Source organism: Palaemon carinicauda, chromosome 12, assembly GCF_036898095.1.
Source record: "Palaemon carinicauda isolate YSFRI2023 chromosome 12, ASM3689809v2, whole genome shotgun sequence".
NCBI lineage: Eukaryota > Metazoa > Arthropoda > Malacostraca > Decapoda > Palaemonidae > Palaemon > Palaemon carinicauda.
In genome coordinates, this window is record NC_090736.1 from 5,834,118 (window position 1) to 5,849,117 (window position 15,000).

At 34.3% G+C, this 15,000-nt stretch overlaps 1 protein-coding gene across 2 annotated transcripts in view; it reads right to left on the reverse strand.

Moving 5' to 3' along the window:
• The window catches only part of LOC137650497 (urea transporter 1-like), a 48,754-nt gene that overhangs the window by 15,200 nt on the left and 18,554 nt on the right, over positions 1-15,000 (reverse strand). For both annotated transcript variants that reach the window (XM_068383723.1, XM_068383724.1), the window contains exon 3: positions 6,776-6,901. In XM_068383723.1, coding sequence (XP_068239824.1) covers positions 6,776-6,901 — 126 coding nt within the window. The remainder of the gene's footprint in view (positions 1-6,775; positions 6,902-15,000) is intronic.

Sequence of the window (15,000 nt, forward strand, 5' to 3'; positions counted from 1 at the left end):
GCCTTATGTAAATAGACGCAACAAATAGTAACGTAGTACCTTCATACCAAACGGCGCTATCTGTAGGAATTTTAAGCAGGAACCTAAGACACCTGTGGACACAGTCTTGTGAGTATCAAAGACAGTCTCATCGGCAACAAGATATATCACCCTTCTGTGTTTTCTTTTAATAATGTCAATGACAATAATAGTTCTAATCATTTTAATAATAATAATAAACTTAAGCTTCTGTAATACTATTACCTCGGTATAACTTCAATAAGATTAGTATAATCAAATGTACTTCGTTCCTTCGTTCGTTCGTTTAAGAACGCCTGGCCTATAGCAAGACATGGTCTATTGCACAAGGGCAGGGCCGTAGGAGAGACAATTAATCAAGTATAGAGCTTTGGGCAACTACTTATAATGGTGTGGTTCTGTCGCGCAAAGGAATTCTATTGTCCAAAAAAAAAAAAAAAAAAAAAAAAAAAAAAAAAAAAAAAAAAAAAAGTAAAATGTCGTTGGTACTCCGATGTCGCGTCGGTCTAGGGTTAACCTGGTCTTTTCTAACGTATCAATTTTGTTTATCTCACTTCCTATTTCGCTAAGCCTATTAATATCAATCACCAGGACTCCATACATAGTATAGATTTAGGATTATGTAGCCGATTTGTAGATTATTATTATTATTATTATTATTATTATTATTATTATTATTAGCTATGCGACATTCCTAGTTAGAAAAGCAGGATACTGTAAGCCCTGGGGCTCCAATACGGAAAATAGCCCGGTGAGGAAAAGAAACAAGGAAAAATAAGATATTTTAAGAAGAGTAACAAAATTGAAATAAATATATCCTATATAAACTATAAATACTTTACCAAAACAAGAGGAAAAGAAATAACATAGAGTAGTGTGCCCAAGTGTACCCTCAAGCAAGAGAACTCTAACCCAAGACAGTGGAAGACCACGGTACAGAGGCTATGGCACTACCCAAGACTAGAGAACAATGGTTTAATTAAATTAGTTTTCAATTTTGAACATAACCTACCAGAGAAAATAATTATAAATTATTTTTTTTAATACAAAGACAATAAGATACTATGATTATGTGTTCTGTGATAGCAACCACATTGGAGAAATTGCCAATGATACGTAATGAATTAAAATCACTCTGAAATAATTCTGACAGCTTTCTCCATCCAATATAAAATTAATTGACGATTCTGTTATTATTCCTTGAGGTCATTATCATGACAAGCTCTCTCTCTCTCTCTCTCTCTCTCTCTCTCTCTCTCTCTCTCTCTCCAACGCTTTTTTTAATAAATTATTCACAAGGAAACTTCTATTTTGGCTGTATATAATAAAAACTAACTTTCTTACCTTAGAAAACATTGGATAGTTAATGTACTAATATAAATCCAAATAATTACTTTAATTTTCGAGTTATTTATACTTTTAAGATACCCTCTCCACTATAAGGTTTGAATTTGAGGTGAAAAGTAATGAAAGAAGTACTGGGGGTAGAAGGAGTGAGCCTATATTCCCTAGAAAAAGTGAAGTTACCTTTAAAATACTGTTATAGTGCTAAAATTGCGCTCCTGTACGCGCGCACACACACACACACACACACACACACATATATATATATATATATATATATATATATATATATATATATATATATATATATATATATATATATATATACTAGTATACAGGCCATAAAAAGCTAAATATCTAGAGAGATATGTACAGACGTGCACACGCAACCCTCTCTTACCAACCGGGGCATGACTAATCTCTGTTCCTCCCCAGTCGAGGGACGGGGAGAATTGAGCGTGACCGGAAAAATTATATATATATATATATATATATATATATATATATATATATATATATATATATATGTATGTATATATATATATATATATATATATATATATATATATATATATATATATACACACACACACACACACACACACACACACACACACACACATATATATATATATATATATATATATATATATATATATATATATATATATATATATCAGATGTTTCCTCTCAATTATATAAGGGAGATAGTGTTTATTTGTGATTCCTTCAAACACACCATTCCATATGCCAGAGAATATGAAGTTATCGTTAAAAATCGTAACTATACATGTGTGAGTACATTCTTCATGAATAAAAACATTAGCTGAGTCTGTTTACATATCGGATATCATTCGATGTGTCGATCAGCAAAACAATTATGCCATTAATGGTCCCATGACATTGATAATAATCATCCATTAGGAGTGTTGGCGTAGTCTTGCTTAAGTTGCCAAGAAAAACGTATAAGTAGTACCAAAACAAAATTAATGATTCACGTGAGATATCCCACAACCACGGAATGCTAAGCTACAGCTCTAGTTGGAAAAGCGGAATGCTGTAAGCCGAGGGGCTCCAACAGGGACAATAGCCCAGTGAAGAAAGGAAACAAGGAAAAATTAAATAATTTAATAACAGTAACATTAAAATAGATATCTACTATATGAACTATAAAAAACTTTAACATAACAAGAGGAAGAGAAATTAGATAAAATAGTGTGCCCGGTTGTACCTTCAAGCAAGAGAACTCTAACCCAATACAGTGGAAGATCATGGTGCAGAGGCTATGGCACTACCCAAGACTAGAGAACAATGGTTTGATTTTGGAGTGTCCTTCTCCTAGAAGAACTGCTTACCATAGCTAAAGAGTCTCTTCTACCCTTGACACGAAGAAAGTGGCCACTGAACAATCACAGTACAGTAACCCCTTGGGTGAAGAAGAATTGTTTGTTAATCTTAGTGTTGCCAGGTGTACGAGGACAGGAGAATATGTAAAGAATAGGCCAGATTATTCGGTGTGTGTGTGTGTGTGTGTGTGTGTGTGTGTAGGCAAAGGGAAAATGTACCCTAACCAGAGAGAGGGATCCAATGCATTACTGTCTGGACAGTCAAAGAACCCCATAACTCTAGCGGTTAACCAATATTTGTATATTGAATGTTACAAAATTATGCTGTTGTACTTCAAACTAGACGAATGTGATCTTTGAAGATTTTGTGCATAGCTTTTGCAGAGACCACGTGTATAATAGTGTAATTGTGTGCAAGTATTTCTTTAATATATGAATAATTTGAATATGTTTCAAACTAGGATATTGTTGTCCTTAGAGTTTATCGACACTTGGACCACATCTAGTGTACAAGAGCCATCAGATATAGATAGATACACACACACACACACACACACACACATTCAACCCTTCCCACCCCCTCCCTCCTTATCTAACTATAACCCAGTGGTTCAGTAATTTGTGGGAGATTGTGGTTTCTGAGTGTACCTCTCTGGGTATTATCTCTCCCAAGGGTATGGCTACTCCCTCTCCCCCCGGCTGATTAGCGTGACAGGGGTGGGGGGGGGACATATAGTCAGACACTTGCTCTCCATTCATCATCATCTCTTTCCACTGACTGACTAAATCCATAGAGAATTCATGGGCTAGATTCATCAAATGCTCTTTATTATTATTATTATTATTATTATTATTATTATTATTATTATTATTATTATTATTGTTGTTGTTGTAGTTGTTGTTGTTGTTGCGGTAGTGCAACTTCGATTGGAAGACTAATGCATTTGATAATATGCTTTTCTAGGATGTATTTTCAATATTTATTACGCGAAGCTTACTTATACAGTTGATATTACCAGATGTGGAAAGGCAAAAGAATGTTTTAAAAAATATTGGCTATGGTTCGTTTCGAACAAAAAACATCTATAGTAGGCTACTACATAAGCCCCTGGGCTTATAGCATCTTGCTTTTCCAACTAGGGCTGTAGCTTAACAAGTAATAATAATAGTAATAATAACAATAATAATAATAATAATAATAATAATAATAATTTCTATATTGTTTTGTTAAAACAAATTAAACATCATCATCTCCTTCAACGCCTAGTGACACAAAGGGCCTTGGTTAGATTTCGCCAGTCGTCTCTATCTTGCGCTTTTAATTCAACAATTCAATACTTCTCCATTCATCATCTCCCACTTCACGCTTCATAGTCCTCAGCCATGTAGGCCTGAGTCTTCCAACTCTTCTAGCGCCTTGTGGAGTGCGAAGAGTACGCTCAAACCATCTCCATCTACGCCTCATCATGATCTTATCCACATATGGCACTGGAGTAATCTCTCTTATAGTTTCATTTCTAATCCTGTCCTGCCATTTAACTCCCAATATCCTTCTGAGGGCTTTGTTCTCAAATCTACACTCTAGCATGCTATTCTATCTTATTTCTTTTCCTCTTGTTTTGTTTATGTTTTTATAGTTTATATAGGAGATAATTATTTTAATGTTGTTACTCTTCTTAGAATATTTTATTTTCCTTTTTTTCCTTTCCTCCCTGGGCTATTTTCCCTATTGGAGCCCTTGGGCTTATAGCATCTTGCTTTTCCAATTAAGGTTATAGCTTAGCTTATAATAATAATAATAATAATAATAATAATAATAATAATAATAATAATAATTATAATAATCTATTGGAGATTGTTTTATGATCATACCATAACTCCAACTTCTCCAAGAGTAATTACACATGACTGGAAAATATCCAGTGACGGAATGATAAAGGACTTTGCAACAGTCATTAGGGACATTTCAGGACACAGGTTACATCGAACACCAAAAATTAAATCCTTGACTGATACCCAGACCTCTTGGATTTATCGCCCACGGCCAAACCACCAAATGACTTTCGATTGCCAATAGCAGTTCACGACAGTTGCTACGGAAGTACACATAGCAGTCAATCTATAAACTACGCGCTACGTGATGCTATTGTACCTGTGAAGTTTCTCTGGAGCAATTACTTGTGATAAAAAATGAAACCTTGCGTAGATGGTCATTACTTGTGATAAAAATGAAACCTTGCGTAGATGGCAATTACTTGTGATAAAAATGAAACCTTGTCTGTAATGATCATAAACACTTTTGGTGGGTTATTTTCCTCTCTTATGGTTCGAGGTAGTATGGGTGACCTACGAGAAATGCCAGAAACCACACTGGCACACAGTGTTCCAGATCGGTTAGTCTAAAATCCCCAAAACTCATAATAAAAATCCCCAAAACTCGTGATAAGAATTCCAAAAACTCATGATAAAAATCGCCAAAACTCATGATAAAAATTCCAAAAACTCATGATAAAAATTCCCAAAACTCATGATAAAAATCGCCAAAACTCATGATAATAATCACCAAAACTCATGATAAAAATACCAAAACTCATGATAAAAATCGCCAAAACTCATGATAAAAATTCCCAAAACTCATGATAAAAATCGCCAAAACTCATGATAAAAATTCCCAAAACTCATGATAAAAATCGCCAAAACTCGTGATGAAAATTCCCAAAACTCAATGGCTTAGTCTAAAAATCCCCAAACTTATGATAAAAATCCCCAAAACTCATGATAAAAATCGCCAAAACTCATGATAAAAATTCCCAAAACTCATGATAAAAATCGCCAAAACTCATGATGAAAATTCCCAAAACTCAATGGCTTAGTCTAAAAATCCCCAAAACTCAATGGCTTAGTCTAAAAATCCCCAAACTTATGATAGAAATCCCCAAAACTCATGATAAAAATCGCCAAAACTCATGATAAAAATCCCCAACACTCATGATAAAAATCCTCAAAACTCATGATAAAAATCACCAAAACTCATGGTAAAAATTCCCAAAACTCATGATAAAAATCCTCAAAACTCATGATAAAAATCACCAAAACTCATGGTAAAAATTCCCAAAATCATGATAAAAATCCTCAAAACTCATGATAAAAATCCCAACACTCATGATAAAAATCCCCAATACTCATGATAAAAATCCTCAAAACTCATGATAAAAATCACCAAAACTCATGGTAAAAATTCCCAAAACTCATGATAAAAATCCTCAAAACTCATGATAAAAATCTCCAAAACTCATGGTAAAAATTCCCAACACTCATGATAAAAATCCTCAAAACTCATGATAAAAATCACCAAAACTCATGGTAAAAATTCCCAAAACTCATGATAAAAATCCTCAAAACTCATGATAAAAATCACCAAAGCTCATGGTAAAAATTCCCAAAACTCATGATAAAAATCCTCAAAACTCATGATAAAAATCACCAAAACTCATGGTAAAAATTCTCAAAACTCATGATAAAAATCCTCAAAACTCATGATAAAAATCACCAAAACTCATGGTAAAAATTCCCAAAATCATGATGAAAATCCTCAAAACTCATGATAAAAATCCCAACACTCATGATAAAAATCCCCAACACTCATGATAAAAATCCTCAAAACTCATGATAAAAATCACCAAAACTCATGATAAAATTCCCAAAACTCATGATAAAAATCACCAACACTCATGGTAAAAATTCCCAAAACTCATGATAAAAATCCCCAAAACTCATGATAAAAATCCCAACACTCATGATAAAAATCCACAACACTGATAAAAATCCCCAACACTCATGATAAAAATCTCCAAAACTCATGATAGATATTCCCAAAACTCATGATAAAAATCCCCAAAACTCATGAGAGAAATTCCCCAAACTCATGAGAAAAATCCCCAAAACTCATGATAAAAATCCCCATTTTCACAAATACATGTTCTTCTGAAATTACTCACTTTACTTCATATAAGTGCAAGAAAACTCATAACAACAATCTAACAATAACATTATATTTTATTACTTACTGTTCCATTGGCTCTAAGGATGGCGTTGATCATTTTTACCACGCCCCAGGAAGACTGCCAGGGCTTCGTCAGGAGATATTCGTTGATGACACGCATGTCGCCAAACCATCCAACCCACGACGGGGACTGATAAAAAAATAAGAAAATAAAACTTAGTTTTCATGTATTAAAGTCACAAAAGAAAGTAGATATGGAAAACTACATTTTTGTTAAGTTTTCCGCCTGTTGCTGTACTAAGAGTGGCTTTCAGGGGTGCCCTTTTAGCTCGGAAAAGTTTCCTATTAACTGATTAGTTAGCATTATTTTGTCCCACCAATCAGCTAACAGGAAACCTTTCCGGACTAAAAGGGCACCCCTGCAAGCCAGTGCAAATGCACCTCATTAAAAAAAAATAGGGTATAGGCATGCAATTGATTTCAATAGTCATTTCTTCTCCATGCACAGTAATCCATAGGTTTTATTCCAGCTACGATCAAACTATGGAATGATCTTCCTAATCAGGTTGTTGAGTAAGTGGAACTTCAAAAGTTCAAATTTGCAGCGAATGTTTTTAAGTTGAACAGGCTGACATGTCTCTTTTTATTGTTTGTATATGAATTATTATTATTATTATTATTATTATTATTATTATTATTATTATTATTATTATTATTATTATTATTGTGAGATCAGTGGTTGTTACTGTTCTCAAGATAATTTGATTGTTCATTACTTCTCTGGCGGTTTATTTCCTTAATTCCTTTCCTCACTGGGCTATTTTTTTCTGTTGAAGCCCATGGGCTTATATCATCCTGCTTTTCCAACTAGGGTAGTAGCTTCAGTGATACTGCTACTACTACTACTACTACTACTACTACTACTACTACTACTACTACTAATAATAATAATAATAATAAAATAATAAGTGCAGTTGAAGTAATATTAATAATAATAATAATAATAAAAAGGGCAGTTGAAATAATAATAACAATAATAATAAGTTCAGTTAAAATAATGATAATAATTAAAATAATAATAATAATAATAATAATAATAATAATAATAATAATAATAATAATAAGTGCAGTTGAAATAATAATAATAATAATAATAATAATAATAATAATAATAATAATAATAATAATAATAATAAGTGCAGTTGAGAATAAAATTAGAAAATAAGACAGTGGTTGACAATGACCATTGAAATAAGAAAATATCAACCATTCTTATGAGGAGAGTGTTTGCTGTTATTTACGAAGGGCGTACCGGTCACGTGACCTCAAACTCTATAATCTCACAGCAGGCCCCAAGGGCGAGCTATTCTCGCAAACCAGTTTGAACCGGTTACACACTCGGTAATGAGTTTCAGGATGAGTTATCACATCACAGTCGTCTTCTTGCGGTTGTTATTTTTTTTTTTTTTTTGCAATTACGTGCTCAACACCTGACCTCCAAGTACCCGCTAATGATACCGTTGTTGCAATAATGCAGCAACACTGCTTGTTTGGAGCATCCTGCTTTTCCAACTAGGGTTGTAGCTTAGCAAGTAGTAGTAGTAGTAGTAGTAATAATAATAATAATAATAATAATAAATAATAATAATAATAATAATAATAATAATAATAGTTAAGCAGGTATGCTTGAGGGTACAATCAGGCACACTTGTCTATATTTCCTTATTTCCTTTCCTCACTGGGCTATTTTCCTTGTTGGAGCCATTGGACTTGTAGCATCCTGCTTTTCCAATTTGGGTTGTAGCTTAGCAAGTAATAATAATAATATTGTCATTATTATTATTATTTAAGAAAGCAAGATGCTATAAGCCCAAGGGCTCCAATTATTCTCTTTTTATTGTATTTCATTAAGAAAATATTCTTTTGATTAAGCAAAACCGTCAGCCTCTATTCAAGCGCTCTCTCTCTCTCTCTCTCTCTCTCTCTCTCTCTCTCTCTCTCTCTCTCTCTCTCTCTCTCTCTCTCTCTAACGGGGAAATCAAATTGAATGATTTTGCCAAACGTTCGCGTTAATGCCCTTATAGAATTGAAGGAAGTTAGCTATTCATTCTTGTATTCTTATTATTACTTCTCGCCAGCTGAAGATTGAAAGTGTAAGAGATGTGAATCTACTATTAAGCTGTACGGGAACAATGGAACAATAGATGATAGAATGTAAAGAAATGAAGTTTTTACGTAGTGAGCATTTTAAGATAGCCGACTCTTGTTCTTCAGTGATTTAAGAATTTTTGAATCTCTTCACATAAAATATTTTAGTCCTGATTTCAATTGTAATACATCTGCTGTAACTCTTTTTGTAAAAGACAAAGTTTTTATTCAGTCTGTGTGTATTTTTTAATAGTTCTTCACATATTTTATGTAATTTCTAATTTGAAATTGTATTATTAATTCTATCTTTACTCCACGTGGCACTGATGATGACATTAGAAATGTCGAAACGTTTCCAATGAATACAAATGTGGCGACATTAGTATTTCTGTTCCTCCGAAGTTTCAAATGTTTGACTTAAGTAACGAAGGTATACAGGTTCAGTTTCAGGGTTGTGGTGGCCGACGTGGTAACGTCCCTGGCTGATGAACGCCAGACTGGGATTCGAGTACCGCTCAAACTCGTTAGTTTCTTTGGTCCCTGCAACCTCACCATCTTTGTGAGCTAAGGATGGGGGAGTTTGGGGAGCCTGTAGGTCTTTCTGTTGAGTCATCAGCAACAATTGCCTGGCCTTCCTTGGTTCTAACTTGGATGGAGAGGTGGCTTGGGCCCTGATATGTATATATGGTCAATCTCTAGGGCATTGTCCTGCTCACTAAGGCAATGTTACTGTCCCTTGCCTCTGCCATTCATGAGGGACCTAACCTTCAGTTAGTTTAGGTTAGGTGTACACAGGCTGCGTATATTTACGGGGAACGCATTAACAAGGGGTCGTTGTCCGGGCACCAGGTGGAGGCTAGGTTAAAGGCAAGTTAAGAAAGGTGAGGTTAGGTATGAAAGACCTTTTCTGAAAAGATAAATGTAATGTGACTGGAACTCGAAGAAAGTTGGCAGGGTTAAGGAAGTGAATGTACGGGGGGAACGAAAGACCAATGATTTTGCAATTTTAACAGTTGAAGGAGACACAACAGAGAGAATTACCAGTCATTTCACTTTGCAGTTTTAACAGTTGAAGGAGACACAACAGAGAGAATTACCAGTCATTTCACTTTGCAGTTTTAACAGTTGAAGGAGACACAACAGAGAGAATTACCAGTCATTTCACTTTGCAGTTTTAACAGTTGAAGGAGACACAACAGAGAGAATTACCAGTCATTTCACTTTGCAGTTTTAACAGTTGAAGGAGACACAACAGAGAGAATTACCAGTCATTTCACTTTGCAGTTTTAACAGTTGAAGGAGACACAACAGAGAGAATTCACAGTCATTTTAGTTTGCAGTTTTAACAGTTGAAGGAGACACAACAGAGAGAATTACCAGTCATTTCACTTTGCAGTTTTAACAGTTGAAGGAGACACAACAGAGAGAATTACCAGTCATTTCACTTTGCAGTTTTAACAGTTGAAGGAGACACAACAGAGAGAATTACCAGTCATTTTAGTTTGCAGTTTTAACAGTTGAAGGAAACACAACAGAGAGTATTCACAGTCATTTTAGTTTGCAGTTTTAACAGTTGAAGGAAACACAACAGAGAGTATTCACAGTCATTTTAGTTTGCAGTTTTAACAGTTGAAGGAAACACAACAGAGAGTATTCACAGTCATTTTAGTTTGCAGTTTTAACAGTTGAAGGAAACACAACAGAGAGAATTCTCAGTCATTTTAGTTTGCAGTTTTAACAGTTGAAGGAGACACAACAGAGAGAATTACCAGTCATTTCACTTTGCAGTTTTAACAGTTGAAGGAAACACAACAGAGAGAATTCACAGTCATTTTAGTTTGCAGTTTTAACAGTTGAAGGAAACACAACAGAGAGTATTCACAGTCATTTTAGTTTGCAGTTTTAACAGTTGAAGGAAACACAACAGAGAGAATTCTCAGTCATTTTAGTTTGCAGTTTTAACAGTTGAAGGAAACACAACAGAGAGTATTCACAGTCATTTTAGTTTGCAGTTTTAACAGTTGAAGGAAACACAACAGAGAGTATTCAAAGTCATTTTAGTTTGCAGTTTTAACAGTTGAAGGAAACACAACAGAGAGTATTCACAGTCATTTTAGTTTGCAGTTTTAACAGTTGAAGGAGACACAACAGAGAGAATTACCAGTCATTTCACTTTGCAGTTTTAACAGTTGAAGGAAACACAACAGAGAGAATTCACAGTCATTTTAGTTTGCAGTTTTAACAGTTGAAGGAAACACAACAGAGAGAATTCACAGTCATTTTAGTTTGCAGTTTTAACAGTTGAAGGAAACACAACAGAGAGTATTCACAGTCATTTTAGTTTGCAGTTTTAACAGTTGAAGGAAACACAACAGAGAGTATTCACAGTCATTTTAGTTTGCAGTTTTAACAGTTGAAGGAGACACAACAGAGAGAATTACCAGTCATTTCACTTTGCAGTTTTAACAGTTGAAGGAAACACAACAGAGAGTATTCACAGTCATTTTAGTTTGCAGTTTTAACAGTTGAAGGAAACACAACAGAGAGTATTCTCAGTCATTTTAGTTTGCAGTTTTAACAGTTGAAGGAGACACAACAGAGAGAATTACCAGTCATTTCACTTTGCAGTTTTAACAGTTGAAGGAAACACAACAGAGAGAATTCACAGTCATTTTAGTTTGCAGTTTTAACAGTTGAAGGAAACACAACAGAGAGTATTCACAGTCATTTTAGTTTGCAGTTTTAACAGTTGAAGGAAACACAACAGAGAGAATTCTCAGTCATTTTAGTTTGCAGTTTTAACAGTTGAAGGAAACACAACAGAGAGTATTCACAGTCATTTTAGTTTGCAGTTTTAACAGTTGAAGGAAACACAACAGAGAGTATTCACAGTCATTTTAGTTTGCAGTTTTAACAGTTGAAGGAAACACAACAGAGAGAATTCTCAGTCATTTTAGTTTGCAGTTTTAACAGTTGAAGGAGACACAACAGAGAGAATTACCAGTCATTTCACTTTGCAGTTTTAACAGTTGAAGGAAACACAACAGAGAGAATTCACAGTCATTTTAGTTTGCAGTTTTAACAGTTGAAGGAAACACAACAGAGAGTATTCTCAGTCATTTTAGTTTGCAGTTTTAACAGTTGAAGGAAACACAACAGAGAGAATTCTCAGTCATTTTAGTTTGCAGTTTTAACAGTTGAAGGAGACACAACAGAGAGAATTACCAGTCATTTCACTTTGCAGTTTTAACAGTTGAAGGAAACACAACAGAGAGAATTCACAGTCATTTTAGTTTGCAGTTTTAACAGTTGAAGGAAACACAACAGAGAGAATTCACAGTCATTTTAGTTTGCAGTTTTAACAGTTGAAGGAAACACAACAGAGAGTATTCACAGTCATTTTAGTTTGCAGTTTTAACAGTTGAAGGAAACACAACAGAGAGTATTCACAGTCATTTTAGTTTGCAGTTTTAACAGTTGAAGGAGACACAACAGAGAGAATTACCAGTCATTTCACTTTGCAGTTTTAACAGTTGAAGGAAACACAACAGAGAGTTTTCACAGTCATTTTAGTTTGCAGTTTTAACAGTTGAAGGAAACACAACAGAGAGTATTCACAGTCATTTTAGTTTGCAGTTTTAACAGTTGAAGGAAACACAACAGAGAGTATTCACAGTCATTTTAGTTTGCAGTTTTAACAGTTGAAGGAGACACAACAGAGAGAATTACCAGTCATTTCACTTTGCAGTTTTAACAGTTGAAGGAAACACAACAGAGAGAATTCACAGTAATTCTAGTTTGCAGTTTTAACAGTTGAAGGAAACACAACAGAGAGAATTCTCAGTCATTTTAGTTTGCAGTTTTAACAGTTGAAGGAAACACAACAGAGAGTATTCACAGTCATTTTAGTTTGCAGTTTTAACAGTTGAAGGAGACACAACAGAGAGAATTACCAGTCATTTCACTTTGCAGTTTTAACAGTTGAAGGAAACACAACAGAGAGAATTCACAGTCATTTTAGTTTGCAGTTTTAACAGTTGAAGGAAACACAACAGAGAGTATTCACAGTCATTTTAGTTTGCAGTTTTAACAGTTGAAGGAAACACAACAGAGAGAATTCTCAGTCATTTTAGTTTGCAGTTTTAACAGTTGAAGGAGACACAACAGAGAGAATTACCAGTCATTTCACTTTGCAGTTTTAACAGTTGAAGGAAACACAACAGAGAGAATTCTCAGTCATTTTAGTTTGCAGTTTTAACAGTTGAAGGAAACACAACAGAGAGTATTCACAGTCATTTTAGTTTGCAGTTTTAACAGTTGAAGGAGACACAACAGAGAGAATTACCAGTCATTTCACTTTGCAGTTTTAACAGTTGAAGGAAACACAACAGAGAGAATTCACAGTCATTTTAGTTTGCAGTTTTAACAGTTGAAGGAAACACAACAGAGAGTATTCACAGTCATTTTAGTTTGCAGTTTTAACAGTTGAAGGAAACACAACAGAGAGTATTCACAGTCATTTTAGTTTGCAGTTTTAACAGTTGAAGGAAACACAACAGAGAGTATTCACAGTCATTTTAGTTTGCAGTTTTAACAGTTGAAGGAAACACAACAGAGAGAATTCTCAGTCATTTTAGTTTGCAGTTTTAACAGTTGAAGGAAACACAACAGAGAGAATTACCAGTCATTTCACTTTGCAGTTTTAACAGTTGAAGGAAACACAACAGAGAGTATTCACAGTCATTTTAGTTTGCAGTTTTAACAGTTGAAGGAAACACAACAGAGAGTATTCACAGTCATTTTAGTTTGCAGTTTTAACAGTTGAAGGAGACACAACAGAGAGAATTACCAGTCATTTCACTTTGCAGTTTTAACAGTTGAAGGAAACACAACAGAGAGAATTCTCAGTCATTTTAGTTTGCAGTTTTAACAGTTGAAGGAAACACAACAGAGAGAATTACCAGTCATTTCACTTTGCAGTTTTAACAGTTGAAGGAAACACAACAGAGAGTATTCACAGTCATTTTAGTTTGCAGTTTTAACAGTTGAAGGAAACACAACAGAGAGTATTCACAGTCATTTTAGTTTGCAGTTTTAACAGTTGAAGGAAATACAACAGAGAGTATTCACAGTCATTTTAGTTTGCAGTTTTAACAGTTGAAGGAGACACAACAGAGAGAATTACCAGTCATTTCACTTTGCAGTTTTAACAGTTGAAGGAAACACAACAGAGAGAATTCTCAGTCATTTTAGTTTGCAGTTTTAACAGTTGAAGGAAACACAACAGAGAGAATTACCAGTCATTTCACTTTGCAGTTTTAACAGTTGAAGGAGACACAACAGAGAGAATTACCAGTCATTTCACTTTGCAGTTTTAACAGTTGAAGGAAACACAACAGAGAGAATTCACAGTCATTTTAGTTTGCAGTTTTAACAGTTGAAGGAAACACAACAGAGAGTATTCACAGTCATTTTAGTTTGCAGTTTTAACAGTTGAAGGAAACACAACAGAGAGAATTCTCAGTCATTTTAGTTTGCAGTTTTAACAGTTGAAGGAAACACAACAGAGAGTATTCACAGTCATTTTAGTTTGCAGTTTTAACAGTTGAAGGAAACACAACAGAGAGTATTCACAGTCATTTTAGTTTGCAGTTTTAACAGTTGAAGGAAACACAACAGAGAGAATTCTCAGTCATTTTAGTTTGCAGTTTTAACAGTTGAAGGAAACACAACAGAGAGAATTACCAGTCATTTCACTTTGCAGTTTTAACAGTTGAAGGAAACACAACAGAGAGTATTCACAGTCATTTTAGTTTGCAGTTTTAACAGTTGAAGGAAACACAACAGAGAGTATTCACAGTCATTTTAGTTTGCAGTTTTAACAGTTGAAGGAAACACAACAGAGAGTATTCACAGTCATTTTAGTTTGCAGTTTTAACAGTTGAAGGAAACACAACAGAGAGAATTCTCAGTCATTTTAGTTTGCAGTTTTAACAGTTGAAGGAGACACAACAGAGAGAATTACCAGTCATTTCACTTTGCAGTTTTAACAGTTGAAGGAAACACAACAGAGAGAATTCACAGTCATTCTAGTTTGCAGTTATAACGGTTGAAGGAAACACAACAGCAAGAATTACCAAT